Source organism: Podarcis tiliguerta (assembly GCF_965153285.1).
Source record: "Podarcis tiliguerta genome assembly, chromosome: 3".
In the NCBI taxonomy this organism is placed as follows: Eukaryota; Metazoa; Chordata; class Lepidosauria; order Squamata; family Lacertidae; genus Podarcis; species Podarcis tiliguerta.
Window position 1 is genome coordinate 70,560,948 of NC_139536.1, and position 25,588 is coordinate 70,586,535.

At 43.3% G+C, this 25,588-nt stretch overlaps 2 protein-coding genes and 1 long non-coding RNA gene across 6 annotated transcripts in view; 2 read left to right on the forward strand and 1 right to left on the reverse strand.

Moving 5' to 3' along the window:
* The window catches only part of LOC310674421, a 32,201-nt gene extending 25,600 nt beyond the window's left edge, over window positions 1-6,601 (forward strand). The window contains exon 3 of the long non-coding RNA XR_014509583.1: window positions 6,533-6,601. This is a non-coding gene — a long non-coding RNA (uncharacterized lncRNA). The remainder of the gene's footprint in view (window positions 1-6,532) is intronic.
* The window catches only part of SOBP (sine oculis binding protein homolog), a 142,819-nt gene extending 130,026 nt beyond the window's left edge, over window positions 1-12,793 (reverse strand). The window contains exon 1 of one of the 3 annotated variants that reach the window (XM_083433449.1): window positions 9,224-12,793. In XM_083433449.1, coding sequence (XP_083289575.1) covers window positions 9,224-9,319 — 96 coding nt within the window. In that variant the 5' untranslated portion in view covers window positions 9,320-12,793. The remainder of the gene's footprint in view (window positions 1-9,223) is intronic. The other 2 variants (XM_083433451.1, XM_083433450.1) reach the window with 2 other exon arrangements.
* Window positions 12,794-18,405: 5,612 nt separating this feature from the next.
* Window positions 18,406-25,588, forward strand: part of PDSS2 (decaprenyl diphosphate synthase subunit 2) — a 67,297-nt gene continuing 60,114 nt past the window's right edge. The window contains exon 1 of one of the 2 annotated variants that reach the window (XM_083433575.1): window positions 18,406-19,478. In XM_083433575.1, coding sequence (XP_083289701.1) covers window positions 19,201-19,478 — 278 coding nt within the window. In that variant the 5' untranslated portion in view covers window positions 18,406-19,200. The remainder of the gene's footprint in view (window positions 19,479-25,588) is intronic. The other variant, XM_083433576.1, reaches the window with a different exon arrangement.

A 25,588-nucleotide genomic window follows, 5' to 3' on the forward strand; every position in this document is an offset into this window, starting at 1 on the left:
AAAATATTTTAACGCAATATCTAAGACCATAAAAAGAAGAGCTTGTGTCAGGGACTGGCAGTACTCCTAAGAGTGTGGTGTGGAGGCAGGGGATCAAGACAGTAACCCAGGAGAGGGGACCAGTGATATATGAGTTTGACAATGCCCACAAGGTAGGAGCCAAGGGAGGGGGACAAGTCAGAGAAAGGTACACCAGATGTGACAGAAGAAGAAGAGGCTTTTCAGCCAACAGACAGGTCAATAGACTCCCCACTGTCTCCCACACCACTGTCTCCCAGGACCAGAAGGGGCTTCAACTGTGACACCATAGTCTCACTCCTGGTCTGTCACCTCCAGTTCAGACCCCATGAGCATATATGGTATATGAAATTAACTAACAGTTTCTGATACAACATTCAAAATTGGTGTGGTGATATGCTTTCCATGGTGGCTGAGAAATAAGTGGTGCTGGCAGGAATAGTATAGGGTAGCCATGTTTCAATCAGTGAAAATCCGGACAGAAAAGTTGTTGGAAAATTACAATGTTTGAGCTTTTTTTATGGAAAATCAGCAAAAATGGAACATGGGCTGCCATACGTCCAAACTTTCCCGGACATTTTTGCTGATTTTCGTCCAGACACTGTTACAGACAACAGTATTCCAGAGATGTCCAGGAAATTCCAGACATATGGAAACCCTAACTGAATAGTATAGCGTAGCATATAAATTATTGCCTCTTTTAGGACTACAAAAAAAGAAGCAACAGCAGACAACTTAAACAAGATATTACAAAAATAGTTACATATTAAAATGTTGTTTTACTACTTATATTTATAAATCAATATCAGTTCAGTTTCCTTCCAACACACTCTTCCTTTTTTGACATGCATTCAGAAGGTTACTGTTATTGCTATGATTAAGCATACTAAGATGTTATGGAAAGAAAAATAAGATATCCCATTCTGCCTGAGGAAAAGAAGAGAGAGAGAAAACAGAGGTGCTAAAACAAGAAGAGGGAAGGAGGAGGATTGGCTCTACCTTTAGGCTCACATGCTCAAGAAACATGTTTTGGAGTAGCAAAAAAAATTACCAGTTGTCTATATTACTGCAGTCTTTCTACCCACATGGGAGAAATGCAATTTAATGGTGTAGTCCTAGTGGTGCAGCAATAATGAAACTGCTAGCACATTCGCAAAGCTAAGCAGGGTCCAGTAGGGTTTCCAATTGGATGGAGGATCGCATGCTGAGCTTCCTGCATTGCAGTGGGTTGCACTAGATGTCCATCTTTTGCCTAATGAACCAAAATGCATTGTGTCTTTGGCAGGCAGAATGGATGAATAAGGGGAGCTGTTCAGCAGTAGAACAGACTTCTATGAGAGGTGGTGCATTCTCCTTCCTTGGAGGCTTTTAAGCAGGTGTTGGATAGCCATCTATTATGGATGCTTTAGCAGAGATTCCTGCATTGCAGAGGGTTGGACTAGATGACCCTTGGGGTCCCTTTCAACACTAAGATTCTAAGATTCCATGATAGCTCTGGTGGGGTGTCTACTCATGGCAACAGTAGCAAAGCACTGGGGAGTCTGAAGGAGGTGACAGTCTAATTGGTATTATAATGTATCGTACCTTGCATTGGTGAAGTTGACCCAACATTGTGGGACAATTGCAATTTACAAAATACATTATAAATTATAAAAATGTTATAGCCCCTTTTGCAGCAGTGTTTTGCCTCTCTTCTACATCAATAGCAATACCCATATTTTCTGCAGAATAAGTAGCTGTGATTCCAACCCTCAGTTATCCAAGTGTAGATATTATGTGCTGTACACTTATTTATTCTGGGTATTTGAAATACTATTTTTCCTTTTCGTGTGATTTGTACTTCTCCATGTTGAAGTATAGATGTTTGGATGCATGCCTGGAAATCAATAAAGACTGTTGGTTTTTTAACAGCCTTTGAACAATCCTATGTCCATTATTGCCCATTAAATAGGATTCTGACCTCTCGTGAACGTGCACTGCAGTCCTAAAGAGACCAAGCTAGCAGTTCCCATTTTTAAGGATAGAATACCGAACTACTGCTGCTGCTTCTACAACTAGTGTTTTGTTCAGGAACAGGGAACCTGTGCCCCTCTAGACACTGTACAACTCCCATCACCCCTGAAGAGGCCTGCATTGCCAAAAATTGGACTAGATGACGCTTGTGGTCCCTTCCAACTCTACAATTCTATGATTCTATGCTGGCTGGGGCAGATGAGGGTTGGCATCCAACAGTATCTGGAACAGAGACAGCTGACCCATGACGCTTGGTGAGACAGTTGCCTCAGGTGGCAGGCTGGAGACAGCTGGTAGGGATGGCAGATCCAGGCCCCTGAGGCGTATGACACTTGCCACCCCCTGTGCTTGTTGCCCCCTGCTTCCTTCTCCTCTCTAGTCCCCTTTTTTCTCTCCCGCCACCTTCAGCATGCCAGGGCTTCTCCAGGCTGCCTCCAGGTGCTTAAGGCAGTGGAGGAGGAGGAAGAAATGAAGGCAGTGGAGGTACCATTTGCTGTTTTGCCTCACACGGCAAAGCATCCTGCGCTGGCCCTGATCTAGAGAGGCACAGATTGTCCATCCCTGGTGAAGCATTTACTTTACACTACCTGTGTACAGTGCAGGCTATAGAGGTAATAAAAAAAATTGTCCGCCAGATAATTTAAAAACATCAATAGATATTGGGGTGGGGGCAGTTCGAAAGAATACTGAAAGTAAGGCAGCAAAGGAAATCCAGTTAAGGCTAAGATAGTGAGAGAAACAGGATTTCTGAAGGAGGGAAATAACTTGACAAATAGAAGAGGAAGGCAGCATGGAACTAGGCAGATAGATAGGAGGAAGAAGGGAAGAAGGAGAAGACAAAGAAAGGCAGTAGATGCACAACAGAAGACCAAGTGGAAAAATGAGAGAGCAAGCTCTTCTTGTGTGACGCTGGCCGTGTGGGAACCATTGCATCACTGCCCCTTCCCATGTTGCAAGCAGCTAGGTGAAAAGCCTCAAGCAATGTGGTCTCTCCTTGCTGTGTCTCTTCTCCATGCCAGCATTGCAGGCAGCTCTTTCCCAGCTGCAGGATGGGCTCCTCCCTCTTGGCCCAGTAATGCAGTATGGGGCTTATGTGATAAGAAACAGCCACCAAAGAAAACAGAGCATCAGTGGTTGGAAAGAGCCACCAGGACAAGTCTCAGTTCTGAGTACCAAGAATAGAAGCGTGCTGTGTGTCAAGAAGTATAATACTGGAGATCAAACATCAAAGAATGCAGACACACTGACACATACGAGCACTCAAAATAAACAAAGAGAAATTCACTGGAAATGCTGGATACGACGATTCCAGTTGAGTATAAAGGTTGGAAAAGAAGGGATAAAGAGGGGAAAGAAAGAAATACACACCACACACTCAAAAAGAAATGAAGGGGGAAAGGAAAGGAGGATGGTATGTGGTGGAAGATGCAATGTCAAGAAAGGTTAAAACTTATTTTTAAGGACAGGATAGATTTGAGCACTCAAAGGGAGACAATGGATGAAGAAAGGTTGAATGGGAATGCATGAAGGAAGAGGAGATGGAGAGGAAGACTGCATTTCACAATACTATGCAATCAAGAATTGGCAGCCAAGAGTTATTGTGCCTAGACTGTAGAGGGATTGCAAAGATATAGGAAGTCCAAATGATAGTTATGTCTACCATCAATAAAAATAACAGAAAATGGGGAAATCACTAGTCATTTTTATATTTCTTGAGGTTGTGACAACCAGATAGCACTATATTTTTTGCTATTTCTGATTTCACACTGATAACTTTCTGAATTGTGTTTCTAAAGGCTCATATATAATCAAACAACTAAAGCCAAGGAAACGTTAAAACCAGGTTGCCAGGAATACCTAAAATGACAAAGCAGGTGATTGCTTGTGTGCTGTCAAATTGGGAGAGAATTATCTTTGCCAAAGAAACCTACTTCAAAACCTTCAACATTCTATAGAACCTTCTGTTCAGCTAAAATTGTTTTTGTTTTGCTTTTTGCTCATTTTTCACCTGAAGGAGCCCAGGCCACCATTTTGCAATATTTTTAATATGCATCACTTTAATCTTTTAGATTCTGCAGTACACACACATATCACATCTGGCTGGTGGAAAAGACTATCATGTTATCCTGTATGGGAATATGCATTTTTATCATACATGACACAGAGAAGGAGACTTGTGGATATATGATTATATATCTTTCTCTTAAGAGACTAAAGGCTTAAAAATGCAGCAGCAATTTTTTTCATTTACACAGTACTGTATATTGACTAAATTTTACTGTGATATCATCAGGCAGAGAACATAGGGCTTGCTGTTGCATAACTGATAATAGATTCCTTCTATTTCTTAAAAGATATAGATCTCAATTTTTATACGACTTTTTTCTGCTAGGAAACAAGGGGTGAGACCTGGCAATTGCAGACAGGAAACATGAAAGACAAGTCTGTCAGAATCATTTTCTTCTAGGTTATTTTGCTGAACGCCTATTTCAGACTTTGAAAGAAGCAGAGTGAATTCTTTCTCTCCCTTTTTACTTCCTTGCATGAGTGAACTTAAGTACTAAAGCACAAAGTTAAACATCTCTCTGAAGCTAATAAATTTTGAGAGAGGGAGAGAGAGAGAGAGAGAGAGAGAGAGAGAGAGAGAGACTCATCATTCTCTTTATTTCTGTTGGGTTTCAAGAGTGGAGGCCAATAATGTCAATGAACACACACTAGCCTATATGAACAGCTCCACTTCCCAGGGTTATTGACATTTTCTAAAAATATACCTACCCACCTACCTACACTAAGGGGGGATGTACAAGTCATCCAGGCTTTATAGTGGCCCCTTACTTTCATGAAATCTTTGAATAGTATCTTCATAGTATCTTTCATGAGGTTCCTTGACTATATGTCTTTGTTAATCAGGGGATTCATTTCTCTAGGATAATTTTAAATGTCTCCCACTCTCTTTTGTTGTCAGAACCTTCTTTTTTTTAACTGATTTTCATATTGTGATACATATTTCAATCACCGCCAGCAGAAATGTTAAAATGTAAGAATCTTTAACAGAGTTTACCAATAAATAATAACAGATGGAGACATCAGGAGTAAAGCCTTTTTTAGTTACAAATTACTTATTGAGAATCTACAAGGTAAACACCACAGGCTCACGGAGACAGCCCTGTGAAATTATAAAACAGATTAATCACGATCCTCACAGTAGACAAAGAAGGTAAATGTGTAGATTAACTCAGTCTAGTTTGTTTAGAAAAATTTCCAGTACGATCTGATAGGTGCAATCACATTAATTCATTCAAATGTACATTAATTACGTATGGTTCAAAGCACTTTTCTTGCATTCTTGACAGTTGCATCATTATCTGGCATTAAACTTGTGTCTGACCTTAATCTATTTATATGGAACCATCTTTCTGACATGAATAAGATTTCTCTTGAGTAAAAGGGATGTGGATGTCTGAATTTCTTATATTAGATGAAACATATGTGCAAATACTAAGTTTGTCATCTCACACGTAAGTATTATATTCTTGATATGGTAAATGGTAAACCTTGTGCAGTATTCACATCACTACGAGACAACACTACAATTCTAAGGGCATCCTTTATCCACAGCAGGAAAGGAAGGCAAAGAGAAAGGAAGAACTGGGGGGAAATTAAGACACTGAAAATACATTGCAGGTCAGAGTGAAACAAAATATTTCTGTCTGAAAAAAATCACTGAATTTTACTGAAATTCAACATAGGCAAACTATGCAGCCAAGCACTTTTTTGCACACAATGTTGTTGACATTTTCTACAGCTGTCACCTACATTGGACGAGAGATAAGCAAAATGCTAGGTAATGCTAGGTAATATCTACCATGATGAAACAGCAAACACCAGTTTCCAGTTATATTAAAACTGAGCAGCAAGTGATGTTGCTGATGTGACACAGGAAAAGCTAGTGCCTGAGTTTCCCTCCATCATTACTGAGCAAATTATGAGGCTCTATCAAACAGCCAATCTTCAAGAAAATCTGTATGATGAGGTAATTTTATTACTCATTCATAGTGCCTTGTATTTGCTGGACTTAAAATAGACACTTGTACCCAGTGGCTTTTTATTACTGGAAGGAGGGTGGGGAGAGGGAATCACATACACGCCGGCCCTTTTTCTTACTCCTAGCAAATGGAAGCAATTCAATCCAACATGGGCTGAAACTTGAGTAGGTCACTGTACACCATGATAAAATTCCCTAATCCCTGAGCCAAATTTCCCTGAGGGGGCCCTCCTACTAGTCCTTCATTTTCCAAGCTGACTTTTCCATTCCCCAACCCTCTCTCTCCTGTTTCCCTCCCCTTCATCTCTTTCATTTCCCCCTACCTTACAGCCTTGATATCTGATCTGCTGCTGGGACTCAGGTTACAGTTTTTACAGCTTAGGCTGTCTATTGCTGTATATACATTCCTTTCTTTCTGCTCTGTCGTGATTACTTACCAGAGCTTATTTTACACAGGTCCAGATGAAAGCAGTTCAGATGAAGGGAAGCAGTCAAGCTGTTTGAACAGTACAGATATGTACCTACACAAGGGCACATTGTGTTCACAATGACATTTTGTTGCATACAGTGTTACCAGTTTGTTGTCACTATGCTCTTTAACTCTGTAAAGAGGAGGAAATCCCTCCAATATAGTCAATAAATGAGGAATTATTCTCAGAATGGTAATCAAGCCGTCCACATATGTAACACACTCGGATGCCAATCAGCTTAAAACTTTCATTATAATTTAAGACCATTCTGGAGAAACCCACCAATCCTATTAAAAGAATGTGGTCTCCAAGCTTAATAAGACAACTTGCTCTGGTATGTGGTCTAGGCTGTCTGAAAGCTTCTGCTGTTATTCACCTTTCAACCACCCAAACTATAAAAACTGTCTCCAAAGCTAGGTCAGTCCACAACCTTGGAGTCAATTGCTCATACAGCTAAAATTCTGATTTATTTATTTATCATAATACTGTTCAACTGCTAACAGAGGCTTAAGGAAAGGAGAAACTTATCTGATTAAGGGTAATACAAACACTTAATATCATGGCCTTTTTATAAAAACAAAATGTGAGTAATTTTTCCTCCTTACACACACACACACACACACACACACACACACACAGTGTTGTTTTTGTTTCTTCCTCACCATTTCAGACAAACATCTGTTATACTGCAGAAGAACAACTATCTCCCAAACCACCAAGTGTGCCTGCAGCCAAAGTAAACAAAACAAACCCAGAGGATCCAGCACAGTCAGCCTTTATATCCAGCCAGGATAACATTTCACATGTTTTGATTAAAATTAGCTAATTTGTAATCCTAGAACCTATGAAACTTAAAAACTGCAGTCCACACAGATTGCATGAAGCAGTGTCTTAAAGGGATAATGCATAGTGGGGCAATTTTCTGCACCCACTGTTCCCCCCTTCTCCTGCCCTCTTTTTAAAAAAAGTCAGAAAAGAAAACAAGAAAAAGAAAACAAAAACAAGTTCAAGCCCGATCCAGCTGAGCAATTACTGTTAAGTTGAAGTGTGTACAATGCTTCATCTCAAGATACGGTGTCATACATGTCTCAAGGAAATAAAGCTGTTGCAAAGGAATGTAGAGGATCTAGTCTAGAGAATGAATAAATGTTATTGATATGCAGGATATTTGCTCTTACGCATGCCATCTTTTTATTCAGATGCCCATCTGCCTGCTGTTTGAACAAATCCCGAGTAAGCACAAAAAGAAGGAATACAAATATAGCAAACTTAAAGAACTTTCCCCAATATTAAATTAAGAACTGAAAGAGAACCTGAGGATTATCCTTCAGTTTGGTGAAAATAAACAAAACAGCCCTGTTAATCCATATGCTTTACTATCCTTATACTCATAGTAGGTGTAGATGCATAGATACAGTATATATTTTACAGCTCAACACATAACTTGCACATTTCAGGATGTAACAGCTGTGATCAGACCTATTGTGAATCAGCTGAATGCCACTTCATTCCACATTCAAAACTGTGCTGTTTTCATTATTATTGGGTTTTGATTATTTTTTTTTTAAAAAGCAAGTTCATCTCAGCCCTGCAACACGTGTAAGCCACAGGGTATAGACAGATGAGAAGCATAAAATAAACATAGTCGTGGGCATTCTGGATAATAAAAACATGCAACAGAGGACCATTTCAGCTCAGCCTGCAACCCCAGGAGAAAGAAGTCCTGAGGTGTGTTTCTGAGCAGCCGCTGCTATGCTAACATCTGGAGAGGCAGCCCACAGCCCTACCTCTGGAGCACAGCTGGATGGGCATCGTTTCCTGTCAAGACACTGACTTTCTCTCCTCCGGCCCCAACCTTTCCAAACAAACCTGTAATATATATATATATACATATATGCATACACACACACAAAACACATATGCATGAACCTTTTTTTCGGACAGCTCTCTTTCAACACAACACTCCTCTGGTTTGATTAACTGTGAAACGAAGCATGGAAAACAGAAACGGAGCAAGCAAAAGAGAGGAGGAGAAGGACAAGAGACCCTTGTGTCCAAAGCACAAGAATGATGTGCAGTTCAGACCATAACATTTCACTTTGACAATTTAATTACACAGTTGCAGCAGCTGGCTACTGGAAAAGGGGGGCGGCTGCCGAGAGGAGAGGGAAAGACAGGACTTAAATGACTTCCCTTCTTCTCTAACTTTAACATCCTCCGGGTGATTTGGCATAGCACACAAACAAAAAGGAGGGGTCGCTGAAACCTCTACGGGGTGGAAAGTTTCCTTTAAACAAAAAAATCAAAAAAGCCACTGATGGTGATTAAGAGCAATAAATCAAAGCTGCTCAGTGACCTGGCTTTGTACGTAGCCTGTGTGAAGTGGTCTCTGTTTGCATTTCAGGAGAAAGAGTTGGGACTTGTATTTCGTGCCGGCGATGTGTTGTTTTTTTATTCGTATTATTCTTATTTCCAAACCAGAAAACAAAAACCCCAGAAATCCCTTATTTATATGGCATCTCCACGCACGGGGGGCGGGAGGGGTGTTTGCGAGGAGCCTCCCCCATCTCTCCCTTTTCCCTTTTCGCATCTGAGAGAGAGAGAAGGAGAGAGAGAGAAGGAGAGACACAGAGAGAGAGAGAGAGCGAAGGAAGGAAGGAAGGGCGCGCGCACATACCTTCATCTCTTCATTGATTTCCCTTTTCACGGGGTGAGCCGGTTTCCTGCTCCTTTTATTTTCCGGAGGTCTCCCTTCTTTCTCCATTTCTGCCATTTTTGTGTGTATCTACTTTGGCGGAGATGAAATGGCTGCTGGTATTATTTGGGTTGGTGGGGAGGGAGAGGGGGAAGGTTGTCGAGAGGGAGAGGGAGGGGAGGGAGGATGGTGGCCGGCGGCGGCGGCGGCGGGAACCAAGGAGGAGGGGGGCGGCGGCGGCTTTCAGCGCTGGGCGAAGGCGTCAGCGAGTGTCAAGAGGAGAAAGCGGCTCTCCGCTGGGCGGCTCGGGGATGCGGGCGGGCGCGCTGGGCTGTGTGGGTCGCGCCGGCGAGTCAGCCATCTTCTGCCTCGCTCTTCGCCTGCATGAAGGGAGCGCGAGGAGAGGCTCGCTCGCTCGGCGTGCGTGTGCGGTGTGTGAATGCGAGAGGGAAGGAGGGGTGCGGGGAGAGAGGAAAGAGAAAGAAAGGAGCCCGGCCAGCTTCTTCTGAGGGAGATGGGGGGCGGGGGGGAGGCAAGCAAGCAAGCAGGACGGCCCCCCTGCCCAGGCAGCGGGCGGGGCTTCTACTGTCACCAAATCCTCCGCCTCTTCTTCTTCTTCTCCTGCTGCTGCTCAGGCTCAAATTCAAAAGGGGGGGGGGGGAGAGACTTCTTATGCTTCAGTTGTCATCCTCCTCCCCCGCGGGGACGGTCGTCCATGGCGGAAAACACACCAAGGCGCTCCGTCTCTGTTCTCTCCCGCTACCCCGCGTCAAACGCACAACGCTTCCCCACACGCACAGACAAGACAGACAGACACCGTCTTCGGTTACACGCTCTTGCCCACCACCACCGCCGCCGCAAACATTGTGACAAAACAAAGTGGCCGGGGCAGCAGCAGGGCTTCTGTAAAGACGACGAGCGAATGGGTTTTTTAACGCCCTCAGTCCCCTCATAGAGAGATGCACAACACAACGCGTGTGTGCGTGCAACGCTGTGTCCTCCTCAGACCGTGTGTGTTTCAGGGGAAATAATTGGAAATGAGGGTTGCCTTCGGCTGGGGAGCGAGCCAATGGGTGGCAGCAGCAGGATTGTTTCTGTGGGAGCGGACTAAGAAATTGTGTGTTTGTGTGTGTGTGTGAAGGAGAGAGAGAGAGAAGTAGGGGCGCGCGCCCGCCAGCCAGCGGCCCCGGAGCAAGCGGCCAGGATGGATGGAGGATGCTGCGCGCGCGATACTGGCTTGGCCAGCTGCCCGGCTGCCCGCCCGCCTGCGTCTCTCTCTCTCTCTGCAGCGCGATTTCACCTTTAGGCAAGACGGTGATGAAGAAGAAGAAATACACCCATCACCAATAAAATAAAATAAAAAGACGTCGCGCAGAGAAGCTGCCTGCCCACGCCACTCGGAGAGCAACGCATCTGTCGTCGCCCTGAAAGCACTCCCGCTGGGGCGGAGTTTGACGTTTCCATGGGTGGGCGGCTGTTGGCGAGGGGCTGAGCCGCAGAAGCCGCGCTAGCATCCGAGAAGCAGAGGCATTCGCGCAGAAGGAGAGGCTTTTGTTGTGCGTGGTTTTGGCGGGAGGAAGGCTTACGCACGCCCAGGCTGGGAACGGCCCTTCCAAAAAAGAGAAGAAAAAGGCACTAGTCCTCAGGAAAAGGGCTGTTTGTCCCAGAAGCAAGAGGAGGGCTGGGCTCACCCCCCCCCCCCGCGCCATTCCTTCCTAGGGCCATCAAGGCTTTGGCCCAGAGCCCCTTCCCTCCAGTGCCAACACAGTCAGGTCGAGAGCGTGTTCTTGAATGATAAGGCAGAGTGCCTTTGCCTGCCCCATCGCTCTCACCACAACCAGACCCCCCCCCCCGTCAGAAGCACGTGTCCGAAACCAGGGGTCACACCTATCCGTGCCTGATAATAAATTGATGATGAAGAAGAAGTAATAACTATCATAGACACGGTAAATGCCTCCTCTTTCTCTTCTGTGTGGACATTCCTTTGTCTCATAAACATCATTACCTCCTTCCCACCGCTAGCTTGAAAGCAGCCCCCAAATAATTCGGCTTTGCCCCCAATCGTTCTACAAAGGCAGGGCTAACTGGTCCCAGTCGTTAGTTTGGAAAGTAACCTGGAAATTAAATGCCCACTCCATTAGCAGCGCCCCCTTCCCTCTTTCCCCTTCCTCACGTCGCACGTTTTGATCTTCTATAGATCTAGGTGACTCCCCCCCCCCCCCAGCAGACTCACTCTGTCATTTTAAAAGGCTTTGCTTACATCTATTTTGTTTCCGTCTTTATAAGCGTGGAGAGGAAGGTGGGGGGTGATGTGTGGTGCTGATGATAGGGTGAACTTGCAAAACGAAGCTCTGAATTATTGCACACAGTGAAGGGGGATACCTTGATTATTCCCGGTTCGTGCTTTCCTACACTTTGGCAGTTCATAATTACCTGATACAATACAATATGGGGGTGTCCATTGTTCCATTAGTCAAAATTGTAATTGTGAAGGAATTTGTCATTATGACTGCAGCTGAGCTTAAAATTATATCCCCTTTTTCTTAAATAAAAAAACTTCAAAAAAATTAAAGACAGAATGTGTTCAGTGTAGCTATGAAGAGGCTCTCTTTTAAAAAACAACAACAACCCCCTTTCGCCTGTCAAATCTAGCTAAGTTCGTTTTATACCTTACAATGTCTGATTTGCATTTCTGTTTAAGTTTAGACATGAGCTAAAAAAAGAAGGGTTTTTTTGCTGGATTCCTGACTAGAATGTGCCACATTTGACTCTGCTAAGACAGCAAGGTAGAAGTACTTCAGCAAAAATAGAGTTCTGAAAGACATTTATGGCAGAAGGCATCAAATCTCTTATTCCAGAGAATGTCACTGAAGTCCAGTGGAATTTGCTAGGATGTACTCTGAAAGTTGGATGGGGAGAGCGGGATTCATCTGAGAACAGCCTTAAATCCCTGCTGGTCTGAAAAGCAAACAAGCGAGTTCCATAGACTGCAATGTAACTTGTTTCCAAATGTGCAGGGAGATTGCCAGTGACACTCAGTTAATCGTTGTATTCAGCTTTTAATCTGTAAAATGTTTTACAGCCATTTTAATAGTAGCAATGAGAAATTGTATTTTAGAGCATTTCATATTGTCCACTATAATCCTTACTGCCTTCACCCCATAGAAAAATCCAGCAGTGATACAGGTCACTGTTATTATCTCTATAACAGAGTGGTGGGACAGTAGATTGTATGGGGCAACCACCTACTCAGTTCATGACAGAGGTGATATCTGTACTATGAGATTCCTGGTTCAAGTTTTTTGAACTGTGAGAACAGGATGCTGGATTAGATGGAGTTTTGGCCTGATCAAGCAGACTTTTCTTGTGTTCTTAGCCATTACATTGCAGGAGCTCTCAACAGCTTCATCTTTATTGCATTTTGACCCTAGTACAAATATGAGGCTGGGCAATAAATAGGGTATTGTCCAGGTCCACGTAATAAGCCTACAGTAGAAGTAGAACTTGCATTCAGGGTTCACAATCCTCACCCACCTGAACACTGGTTCATAGTACCGTATTTTTCACCCCATAGGGCACACTGGCCCATAGGGTGCACCTAGTTTTTTGGGGGGAAATAAAGAAAAAAATTGTATTTCCCCCCCCAGGCACGGGGCTGGGGCGGGGGAAGCCCAAGCTTCCCCCGACCCCAGCCCCCAGAACAGGCTGCTATCCGAAAGCCTTGCGGAGAGCCCAGTGGCGTAGCGTGGGGGGTGCAGGGGGGGCCGGCCGCACCGGGCGCAACATCTGGGGTTTAGGGTTAGGGGGCGCAAATCCACGGGTTAGGGGGTCAAATTATTTGCCTTGCCCCGGGTGCTGACAACCCACGCTACGCCACTGGGAGAGCCACACGAAGCCCGAAGCCTGGGGGGTGCTGAGCTCAGCGCGCCCCAGGCTTCGGGGTGCAGGCAGCTCTCCGCAAGCCATGGGAGAGCTGTGTGAAGTCGCACAGCTCTCCCACGGCTTGCGGATAGCTTCCTGAAGCCTGGAGAGCGAGGGGGGTCAGTGCGCACCAACCCCTCTCACTCTCCAGGCTTCAGCGAAAGCCTGCATTCGCCCCATAGGACGCACACATTTCCCCTTCATTTTTGGAGGGGGGAAAGTGCGTCCTATAGGGCAAAAAATACGGTAATTTACAGTGCAATCCTATATGTGTCTTATTAGAAGCCCTGTTGAGTTCTATAGAGCTTACTCTTAGGTAAGTGTGTACTATACTATAGGCCTGCAACCTTACTTGGAAAACACAGCCTTAGTGTAATCAAGCAGTTGTCTAGTATTTTTACACCATTCATCAGCCAGAAAGACTAGAGAGAGAGAGAGAGAGAGAGGGGCTGTCCCTATCCTCAGTTTACATTCTAAAATAAACCGCATGAAAGGAAAAGAGAATAATGGGAAGGGGAAAGGAAAGCAAAGTGGGGTATAGGTAAATAATATAATAACAATACAAAGTAAGGCAAAGTAAGACACCAATTCTTAAAGTGGCAAACGTCTCATAACAGCTGGAATGGAAACGGTTCAGGGAGAGACGTTGAAAGCAGCTGGTCTCTCAGCAGAACCAATGGTGTGGGCTTCGCTTCACTTTCTTCTCACAGGAGGAAAACAATTACAACTATAGCAAAAAGCGCTGGGCTTTGAATTACGGTATGTAAGCTCTCCCTCACCAAAGAAGCTTTGAAACAATAGTACCTAGTAGCAAGCAAATTTATTTGAATATGTGTGATTTTGATTCAAATCAAACTTATGTCCAAGTGAGTTGCTTGAAATCTGAGCCTAGAATTGTACTCCAACCCTATTAAAAATATGTGGGAATTTTGCAATTGGCTTTAATGTGTTGTCAATTTTATGCTGAATCAAACAGTAAACACTATGTTTTTGCAATAACTTTTTGCTTCATCAACAAGCCAATTACACAAATTAGAATCCATAAACCTTCCTCTTAGAATTGTAGCTGTCCATACATGAAACACAAGTGTGGGTGGGCTTATGCTCTAAAAATAAATCATAAAAGAGACATTTGGAATGTATTTGTAACATTTTGGAAATTAAACATGTCTAGTCGAGTGTAGAGTGTGGATCTGTGGCAGAATTCTTACAGCCTTCTCCATAGTGAGGAGAGTGTATGTGAATAGCAGGTGTTTAGGACTACATAGCCTTAAAATCAAGTGTTCCAGCTTAACAGGTTTCTGACTCAGTTGGCTTTTATTTTGGGTAGAAGGGGAGAACAGTAATTTCACTCTTGTGCCAAACCCCACAAAAAATGATAATGAATCACTGAGGGGGTTTTTAATACATGCAAGCATGTCACTCTGCCTGTGGGTTTTTAATATACTGTGCTAGACAGAAAAAAAGATGTGCGTGGCTATAAACCTATCTCAGTTTATATTTCAATAGGTTCAGCTTTAACCCTCTCATGCTAAATTGTCAAGAAACTCCTGGTTTTCCTTTCCAAGCATTTCTTAAATGTACAGAGCCTCTCTCTTGGTTTGGAGGTCACAAACTTGTTTTCTTACTTTCAGCTCCTTTTCAAAGCCTGGCTCTTTTGAATTTCCCACTGATTTTAACGGTTTTGCAACCTCCCCAGGAACTGTCCTTGGAACCTCCATTACAGTGAGGCCCACTTCATATGAAACAAGCACCACAATGCATGATGGCTTCTTGAAATAATGTACCTTTGCATAGCGGCTGTTCCACATGGTGAACTGTTCCAGTGCAATGGCCTGCCATAGGGACTCTTCTGTTAGGTTGTTTTCTTCATACCAACAGAAACAAGCAACAGGATGTTTTCTGTGGCAGCAAGGAGACAAACCACATGGTGGCAGCTTGTCCATAGGATAAGCCAATACACACAAACAGCTCCTTTCTTTTGTTCCTCATTTAACTCTTTAACTCAGTGACAAGCATAGTCTCTCTCTTTGCATAAGGCCAATCCTTGCACAGTGAACTGAAAGTGAAATGGGACCACCCAAAAATAAAGTATAAACTCGGGGGATGCCCTCTGTACAAAAAAATACCTAAGTTTGTGGATTAAAAGGAGGGGGGACACACAGCAAAGTGCCTGGAATTATGCACTTGTCAGTTGATGCTATGGTGGTCCCAAGAAACCTGACGTCAGGTAGGCTATGTTAATCTATAACAGAGATCGGGAGAAGAAGGAATTGGCCTGCTTGAAGACCTAACATGTTAGAGTAATTATATTGGAAGGGGACAAATAGAGTTGAGATGTTGCTTATGTGTGTATCAGTGGTGGGAAACCTCAGGCCTAGGGGCCAAATGTGACCTTCCAGGCCTATCTAGCCCTCAGAGCTCTCTTCCCAGGCCACACTTCTCACTTGTCTTGCTTTGTATCTCAAGTGTTTTTGGCTGGCTGGAATGTGTCCTTGAACTCTGATAATGCCTTTTGCTTGCCTGGATTGAGGACAGAGAAGGGCAGTGATGGACTTTTGGGTCTCAAATTTCAGTGGCACCCTAACGGACAAGAAGGCGGTTTCTGTAGAGGGAAATCAGGGGCAGATGGGGCCCATCAACCTGAGAAGGTGGCCAATGTAGGAGAATGAAAACTCTGATCCTAAACCTCCACTGCCTTGCGGCTATACTTATTTGTGAGAAAGGCTTTGGGAGGAAATCCTGAGGAAAAATCTGACCCCACTGCCTTGTGGAACATCTTCAGGAGAAGAAAAAGATAAAGAGTAAACCCTACACAAATCCAGAGTGGAGATTGGATGGCATCTTATGCCTCCTTCCAGCAACTCCTATAGCCAAACTGGTGCCCAAAGTATGGTTCTACTTTCCTTTGGACCACATCAGGGAGGCTGAGAGGGGGGCTCTTGTCATCTGGGCAGTCTGGGCCCTCCATACACACTGCCCAGGCTTGCGCCCTGGAGAGGTCACACTGGTGCTGCTAATGCAGCAAAATTGTGATTTTGCATTTCATTGTTCTCTCAAGACAGACAGATGCGAACAACAAATGTTTCAACCCCACCTAGAAATGTATGACTAGTGTATGTATGTATATTCCAGCCTGTTCTTTAATAATAATAATCATGATCAGGGCTTTTTTTTTCTAGAAAAAGAGGTGCAGGAGGAGCACCCACCCAAGGTGCTACCCACAGACTCCAATGTGCAACACAGAATGCCGTGCCACCTGCAGCCTCTGTTGCATAGCCCTGAGTGATGTGTCCCTGTGCCAAAACGCTACAGAGGTGCCGGAACTCACCAAAGAGGTTCCAGAACTCATCAAAGAGGTTCCAGAACTCACCAAAGAGGTACCAGAACGCAGTTCAGGTGAGTTCCAGCTGGGAAAAAACTCTTGGTTTAATTATTTATACCCCTTTCTGGGTTTCCCCAGCCACTTTGGGTGGCTTACAGCATATCTAAAAACATAATTAAAAACATCAAATGTTAAAAACCTCCCAATACAGGGCTGCCTTCTAATGTCTTCTAAAAGTTGTGTAAAACAAAATTAAATAACAAAACACCTGAGTTATTGCCCTGAAGTAGCATTGGAACATGGTTTCTACTGAAGTTTTATCTAACTTGGAAGTTAGCATTTTGGGCTGTTTTCCTGGAATAAGCCTTTGTTGTAAATAAAAATATGCCCTTTTCCCTTATGGGGTATCCAAGAGCCCATATAGAGTCCTTACATAGGTTCCCTATTGGTAGGAGAAAATAACAGAGGCCAACCAGAGAATATTGAGAAGCAAAGCAGCTAGTAAGCTTGATCTTTATTGATCTGTTGCAACAGGGTACTCCCCTCACACGCAGGAGAGGAAGAGGACCCCCCAGAATTGCTGTGCCAGAGCTTATAAAGACTTTTGAAAATCCCATTCTGTAGATCAAGACCACCCCCAGAAACATGCATACATTACAGAAGGGGTGTAATCTAAGACCACTCCCCAGATCCCACCTACATCACAAATTTAAATGTTGTTTTTCTCCTTGTCACAGTTTATCTCCTGTCTAGCAAGTTACTTGATTGGATTGCCTGGGGTGCGTGGCAATTCTTTTGTAGTGTTAAAATACTTATTTCCTGGGCCAGGTCACAGGTTCACACCTTATTCAAACAGACATATCTTGTGAGGAAAGAAGACAATGGGGAGGCTTTAAGACATATCTTGTGAGGAAAGATTTGGTCAGTTTAGGAATCAAAATGGTTCCAGGTTGGTCTTCCTGTGTTGATCTGTGTATGTGCAGTTATGAACATTACCATATATCTAATACCATAAAATTCCTATCACACCTTTTAGCCTAGACCAGGCTCCTGAATCTGGTTTCTGCCACTGTTTGTGGCTTACTGCATCATTCCCATCTGGTCCAGTTAGATTTTTTTCTTTCAGTCATTTGGATAGCTCAGACATTTTTGTTCCACGTAATTTTTTAAAATAAAAAAATCTATTATTGCACAGAATGGTGATTGTAATGTGGTTTTTGTGTGGGTTTTGTGGCATATTCCATCATGCTTACTAAGTCCAATAGGACTAGTGAATTTAGTTTGTTTGGATAGGTTAGAAATTGATGTTCTGGGCCATTTTTTATGATACTATTCCTTTCATGAAATTGGTATTGGAGTATGGTTTCTGTGAAAGATTTGTTGCGGCACCATTTCCGTATTGCCCATTGTGAGTTATGCAAATCATTTGTTCAGGAGTTCATGTTATGGGCTGTTGTTTAATGATATTTATTGCCTGGAATGGGTTCCAGAATGTGGATTCTGTGGATATTTTGTGCCTTATGGCATGGATCCCATCTACTCATGTATGACGGGTGAATTTGGTTCAGAAGTTGGTGTTCTGGGTCACTTTTCCAAATTACTGTATATGGTCTGGATCAAGTATCGGAACAGGTTTTCTGTGAACTTTTGTGGCTAGACTGCATCAATCCCATCTGTTTCATGCGACTGGTAAATCTGATTTGTTTGGCAAGCTCAGAACGGCCTCGAATAGGTACGCGGATGTGGTTTCTGGGCACATTGTGTCACTACCATCTAGTCACATGACTAACTTTTTTTTTTACTTACTAGATGGAATTTTGGGTCATTTTTCCTGTATAACATTCATGGCCCTGAGTGGGTATCTGATTGTGGTTCCTGCGAATCTAGTCACGTGTGATTTGGTTAGGTTAGCTCTGGTGTCTCTCTGGCTGCAGCGCTGAAGGCAGCCCTGTTTAGGGAAGCTTTTAATGTTTAATAGACTATTGTATTTTAATATTCTGTTGGAAGCCGCCAGAGTGGCTGGAGAAACCCAGCCAGATGGGCGGGGTATAAATAATAAATTATTACTATTATTATGATGGCTTGGGACTCGTGAATTTTTTCACGCTGCATTTGGAAGCGTGTTGGAAAAGCAAGGAAGCGGCTCGCCCGCGCCTTCCCCGTCTCCCGCGTTGCCCTAACAACTGTGCTCCTCCGCTCCCTCAAGGTACTGCCCCTCCCTCCCGGCAGCCGATGCCGCAAAGCAAAGAAGCAGCGCAAAAGCAACGAGGCCCGCATCTTCCCATCCTTTCTTTTACGACACTTAAGATGGCTGCCTCCATGAAAGCGGCTTGTGGGCTCTGTGCCGGGGAAGCTACTTAGAGGGCTTGCCGAGCTCCTTTCCAGCCACCGGATTCAGAGGGTTTTGCCAAAACAGAACCGGAAGAAAGAAAAGTAGTGTCTTCGGCTTTTCTACCGTGAGGTAGAAAAGGAAGCGCCTGGGAGAGGGATGCGGAGCGCGCGCGGCGTTTGAACCGTTGCGAGGCGCCTCATGGGACGGGAGGGAGGCGCAGGCCCTTAGGCGGTTTTTGCTCGGCCTGGACCGAGGGGAGGGAGCAGCTGCGGTGGGTCCCGCCCCGGAGTTCGCGGGAGGCAAGAGCTCGGGGCAGTCGGGGAAGGGCCCGCGTGGTTGCCTTGGGCTCCTCCGAAAGAGGCGTCCCGAAGGGGAGCCGAGATGCTGCGCTCCGCGTTGCTGCTGCCCTTGGCTCGAGGCTGTTTGCGGAGGAGCCTCCCGCAGTTGGGAGCGGAGGGGAGGCAGCGGCGGTGCCTCTTCTCCGGCTCTCCCTCGTCCGCTTCCCACTGGAGCAAAGTGGTCTCCGAAGCCGAGAAGATCGTGGGCTACCCGACCTCCTTCCTGAGCCTCCGCTGCCTCTTGAGCGACGAGCTGAGCAACATCGCCATGCAGGTGCGCAAACTGGTGGGGACCAGGCACCCATTGCTCAACACGGCCAGGTAAGCTCCCCTCGGGGCCTCTGAAGCATTGGGCACCGAGTTGGCTGTCACTTTTCTCGTACAGAACCGTCCACTCCTGCAAGCCAGGTAAATGGGAGGCATGCTTACTCTTACTCGCTTCAATTGCCCAGTCACGTTTCCTATCACAGCACTTCTTACGGTGCTGCGAAACCCCAGGATTCTCTTCCTTGACCTGTAGGGCGCTGCCTGGCGTGGAGTCAGACCATTGGTCTGTCAGCATTGTCTAGATTATGCAGCCCTGCTGCCTGAAGCCTTTCTTTAAAACAACAAAACCAAAGGCGGCTTTATGTTGAATGGCAAACATATTTAGTTTGAATTGTTTGTTGTTGTTGATATTGTTGATACAGTATTTCAGAACAAATCAATAAAAAACTATTAGGAAGAAAAGAAATCCAAAGATGGCAAGAATCGAAATGGGAACTTTCTACATGAGTAAGAAGTTTGATGAAGAGAGTTGTTTTAGGCCAAGATGTGAACACTCACTTAAAGATAGGAATGTTCCTGGTTTTTGTGCAGAGGGCTCATGGGGATATAGTTTTTTCAAGAAACTCCATATGAAATTCTTTTTTTAGCTAATTAGCACCAAGTGAAATCATTTAATGAGGGCCATTTTTAACTGGTAGAGACTATAAATTAAGGACCTTGGTGGTGAAGGAGACCATCTTGGTTATTGTTTGTTACTGTAATACAGAGCTTTCCAAACTTTTCATGTTGGTGACACACTTTGTAGACATGACATGACACAGTAACTCATGACACAGTAACTCAGCAAACCAGAGGTTAAACTAACCCCTTTCTAGCCCTGAAAGGAGCACAAGGAGTGTTCGTGCAACACACCTACACACTGCTTTTGACACGCTTAACATGTCGCAACACATAGTTGGAAAGCTCTGCTGTAATACTTCATGGGAAGCAAGCATTTAAAGGCATTCTGTTTGACATTGACTGATGGCTTTTGTTTATTCCTTCAACTTCTTAAGAAGCTACTTGTTTTGGAGATTTTTGTAGTATGCAGATTTATTTAAACTTCATCAATTGAGAGATGGTTGATAAAACAGTTATGGGGGCAATCCAAACCCTAGGCTGGAAGCAATAGGGCTTGTTGAAGTATCACCATCACCTCATCCATGGCCTTCCACTCATGCTGGTCAAGTAAAAGGTTAGGGGGTGGGGTCAAGGAAAAATATCAATTCACTGCACCAGCTCTCGAACTAAAGAGGCTTCCAGGAGAAGATGCTTGGATCAAGCCCACTGCCATCACAAGATAGTAACAGGACAAACTCAGGATCCCCTGGATCATGTCCCAGTCCTGAAACACCTTGTTTTCTGGGTTTCCCACTGGCAGTTGCCAGCAGAGTTACAGCTAGCAGTAGCTTCAGCCGACCAGTGTTTGGGTAGGCACGTTGGGATGCTTCTCATTGACAGGGTTGCCCTGCTGACATCTCCACCGCATCCACATGCTGTATGGCACAATAGATTAGGGATTTGGACCCTCCTGCTTGTTTAATTGGCTGATCATCACAGTGAATTTCCTTCGCTGTTTCTGGTGCTGACTGTAAAAACTGGTCATTTATAAGAACATTGCTTGATACTCTGGTCTGCTGTTTTCATTTCATTACAATGGTTATTATGGTCTTGGACAAGTCATATAAGATTATGTGATGTAGTTTTATAGCTATTTCCAAGATAACAATACTTTTCAGAAGAGATTGGTTTGATTTATTAACATCCTTCAACAGTTGTGGAAAAGTTTGATAGTTATTGTAATATTACGGTACTCTTCTAAGAGAGAAAACTTGGAATTTAAGTAGTATAGGGTAGGTATGTTTGTTCTTTAATAGCTCTTCAAAGCTATTTCTTTGTATTGTTCTCAGAATATCTCCAGACATAATTAATACTTTTCTAGAGAGACCAGTTTGAACAAATGAGAACTGTTTCAGCTAAAATAATCAAATTTAGAGGCAGTATATTGTCAGATAGCCCACCAATATGACATATAATTCTGGCAGAACATCACAGATATGTCAGTATAACATTCCATTAGTAGAATTGTTCTGCTGGCAAAAATGCATGCCACATACTGGTTTAAAAACTGATAATTTTTTCCTCTTCCAGCATACATCACTTAACATTGTATACACTGAACCTCATTGATCTTTTAGTGACCATTTTCCCACTTTAAAGAGGTCCTTTTTTGTTTTTAATCCCTCCACCCCAGAATATATTTGTGTCGTCAGCAAACTTGGCTACCTCACTGCCTCCTCCTAATTCTAGATCCTTTATGAACTTGTTAAAAAGCATTGGTCTCAAAACAGATCCTTTGGGACTCCACTACAGCTCTACCTTGGTTTTTGAACAGCTTAGTTCTTGAACGTTTTGGCTCCCAAACGCCGCAAACACCGAAGTGACTGTTCTGGTTTGCGAACTATTTTTGGAAGCCGAACATCTGACAGGTCTTCCATGGCTTCCCATTGGCTGCAGGAGCTTCCTGCAGCCAATCAGAAGCCGTGTTTTGGTTTGCAAATGTTTTGTAAGTTGAATGGACTTCCGGAAGGGATTCAATTAGATTTCCAAGGTACGACTGTATTTGCATGCCTCGAGTTCTCTGCTTCTTGCTCTTTAACCTGTTCCAAGTCCATAAGAGAACATTTCCAATTAACTCGTGATTGATGTGTTTGCTCAGGAGTGTGCAGTAAGGAACCATATCAAAAGCTTTCAAGTAAACAATGTCTACATGCCGACCCTTTCCACAAGTTTGTTAATAGTCTCAAATGGATTAGTGAGACGGGGTGTACCTTTGTAGAAGTTAAGCTGATTTCTCTTTAGCAAGACGTGTCCTTGTATACACTTGATAATTTTGTCTTTAATGATGTTTTCCATCAATTTACTTGAAACAAACATTAAAGTGTTTTGAAGGTGATGTCTTCATTGCTTGACTGCTCTGTGCGCACTTTACAGGCATCCTGACCATGCATCTATATAGGTGCTGTGTTGTATGTGATTTTCTTCCTCTTGTTTGGTGTGCTAGAAAATTTGAATTTCTGCTTATAGTGATACTAGGGGAGTTGCTATACTGGGGCTGCTGCTGAGTGTGCCACTGGGGGTGCTGTGATGGTGCCATTTTTGTATATGGTGGTGTGTGTGGTAGAGGTAACGCAAGGCCCCATCATGAGTTCATCGGCTGTCTCCATATGTGACTGATGACCCAGATTCTAGTGTTTCCAGAAGTTCTGGCAGGCATGTACATCTCTTTTTCTTTCTGCTGTTTTTATTTTTATTTTATCTTAAGTGCTTCCCTCCTCTCTCCCCGTTTCCCAGACAGCAGCATTGTGCATCTCCCACCCACCCCACCATAATTCAGAGTATCTGATTGCTCTGTTGTACCTCTTGAGAGAACGATGTTTGCATATATTGCTTTTATATTGAAGCAAGTTGAGACATGGCGTTGCAATCCACAGGTGATGAAAGACACCTCTGCATGAGATTTACTCGGGTAGATTGTTAAGAGCTTATACTCTGTTCTAGTGGGCTTGAGATTGTCAGGTGCATAAAATGTTTTTGACAAAACACTTTATAGTCTGTCAATTTGAGGTAAAACTGTTTATATCCCAGAGTAGTTGCCTTGGTCACATACTATCATTTTACTAATAGCAAAGCCAGCAAGGCCATAAAAATGGGCAAAAGGGAACTTAAAGCATGAGGAGGTTGGTCAGTGAGCCATTGCTGAAAATGGGGAACCCTGTAGCTTTGCTTTTTTAAAAAAGGAAACACCTTTGGCTTGGTGAGGCCATCATAATTTGTGATTAGCTTTAGTCAGGCGGTGTCCCCACAGCAGTATCTACCTTTGTTTATAGGCTAAAAGACAAAAAACTGACAACCAAAAGTGACGTTTAAATTTGAGTTTGAATCCATTGTTTAAGAAAATGGTCAAAAAAAGAAGTTGTTAGGGTAGCTTTAATTTTCTTATAATCAAAAAGAAAGTTAATGATAGTTTGAGAAGCGGATTAGCATGCTGGCCACATGACCTGGAAGCTATAAAGCAAGATGAGCGCCACAATCCCAGAGTCATCTGAGACTGGACCTAACGGTCAGGGGTCCCTTTACCTTTAAGTATAGTTACAGGCAGGGGCAGAAACTTCTGCTCTGTGAAAAGGGTGGTATGTTTGACTTTCATGTGTCCTATAGATACTTCTTTGACACAAGCCTCATGATGCTGTCTGCAGCCTACATAGGGAAAGGATATGTGACAAATGCATGTTATAATATGACAGCTTAAAAACATCATTGAAAACAGTCTAGAAGTCTTAGATATGAGTTATTAATGCTTTAAAAGGCAAAATACAAAATAACAAAGAATATATCAATATCAAGAATAACAAAACTGCTATATATTAGAAACCACATCAAAACATTTCAAGAGATTATCTTAATTTTATGCTGACAACATAAATGAAATGGTGCTATTTAAAAGAATATGTTTTGTGTTTATTTTCAGCTCATGTAATTGCAGTTTAAGTCATTTAAATAGTGTGAACTGAAATATAGCCATGAAATAGGTAATATTGACTTTTAGATTTCTCAAGTGAGATAAATTGAAGGTAGCATTATTGCTCAAAACTTGGAAGTGTTCCATAAACTAAAGTGCTAAGGAGTATGGCCCATCACAGATTTAGATATGCTTCAGACATTGATTTCAGTGGGCTTAAGCACACTTTGCAGTGGGCTTAATTGTAGAAGTTTCCCAACCCCCTATACTGACAATATGGTAATCTCTGTACAGCTCTGGTCTTCTGAGTCTGATGGCAGACAGTTTCACTTCACAGCTGTCCCAAGATTACCACATTTTCAATAGCTTTCAATGCATAGCTGTGCTAACGTAGACTTAAATCTGGAGTGTTGGAGACAGGAAACTCTTTTGTTTGGGCATTCCCAATTGCTGAAATTACTTGGCTTTTAAGGCAGAAGCAAATTCTTCTGTAATAAGCCTAATTTAGCCTTGTATTCCACTTTCACCCCACAGATTTTCCAAATTTAACAAAGCTGCTTGAAATTTTGCAGTTGTATTATTATTATGCTGCCTGTTATGCTGTATGGAAAGTTTCAGGCAAATCACTTATGACAGCTGGCAGATACTGGATTTCTGTAACCGAGGTGGCTTTCAGTATTTCAGACTTTTCCCTTACTTCCCCACTCCTCCAACCCTGGCCTGGGTTATAAACTTCTAAAGAAGAAATATTCTGTTCCTAGCAGTTAAATTTGTTTTACTTTGTGGTGCCTTCTCAAAATTTCTGTCCTTGGCTAGCTCTGTGTTTTGAATGACCTTTTCATGTTCACACAGAGATTTGGTTTGTTCAGTGACTTATGAAGGATTTGGAAAGGAGGCACATACTGGCACATTTTAGGAAACCTTCTATTAAAACCTTCGTAAAACTCTTCTTGGCTCTAAAGTAAGATGGCTATAACGCCAAGGGAGGGAGGAAAAGAACATGTTCAAATGAGGGGAGGGAGTCTTTAAAATTCAATGCCAAATTCTTCTTACTGAGGCTTTCTAAAATATTGCGGGTTTTGATAAGAAAAAGAACTCATCGCAGACAGAACAAGAGGTAAACACAACAGAGAAAAAATGACAAGGTTTCAATACATTTAATTCATTAATTAATACATTTAATTCATTTAATACATAATATTGAAGCAAAATTATCAAAGGACGCGAAGAGTGACTCAGATTGCATAACTTGCATTAACAAGTAGTTTATGACTTCCTTCTACTTTACAGATGGTGAATCTGTGGCTGTCAGGGATTAGGCTCCAGCTCCCATCAGTCCCAGCCAACATGGCCAATGATCAGGGAAGGTTAAGAGTTGTAGTCCATCAACATTTGAGGGCCACAGGTTCTTCATCCCTACTCTACTTGGTTTGGATGTTGCAATTTAAGTAGCTTTTAAGTACTTCAGGGATACCCGCGCAAAGCCTCTTCAAGCACATTTGATTCAGAATATTTTTTTCTTGTTTTCCTCCTCTAAAAACTAGGTGCGTCTGAATCTGTTGTGACTGGACAGCAACAGATGTTCGCTGCCAGTGCTGTGAAT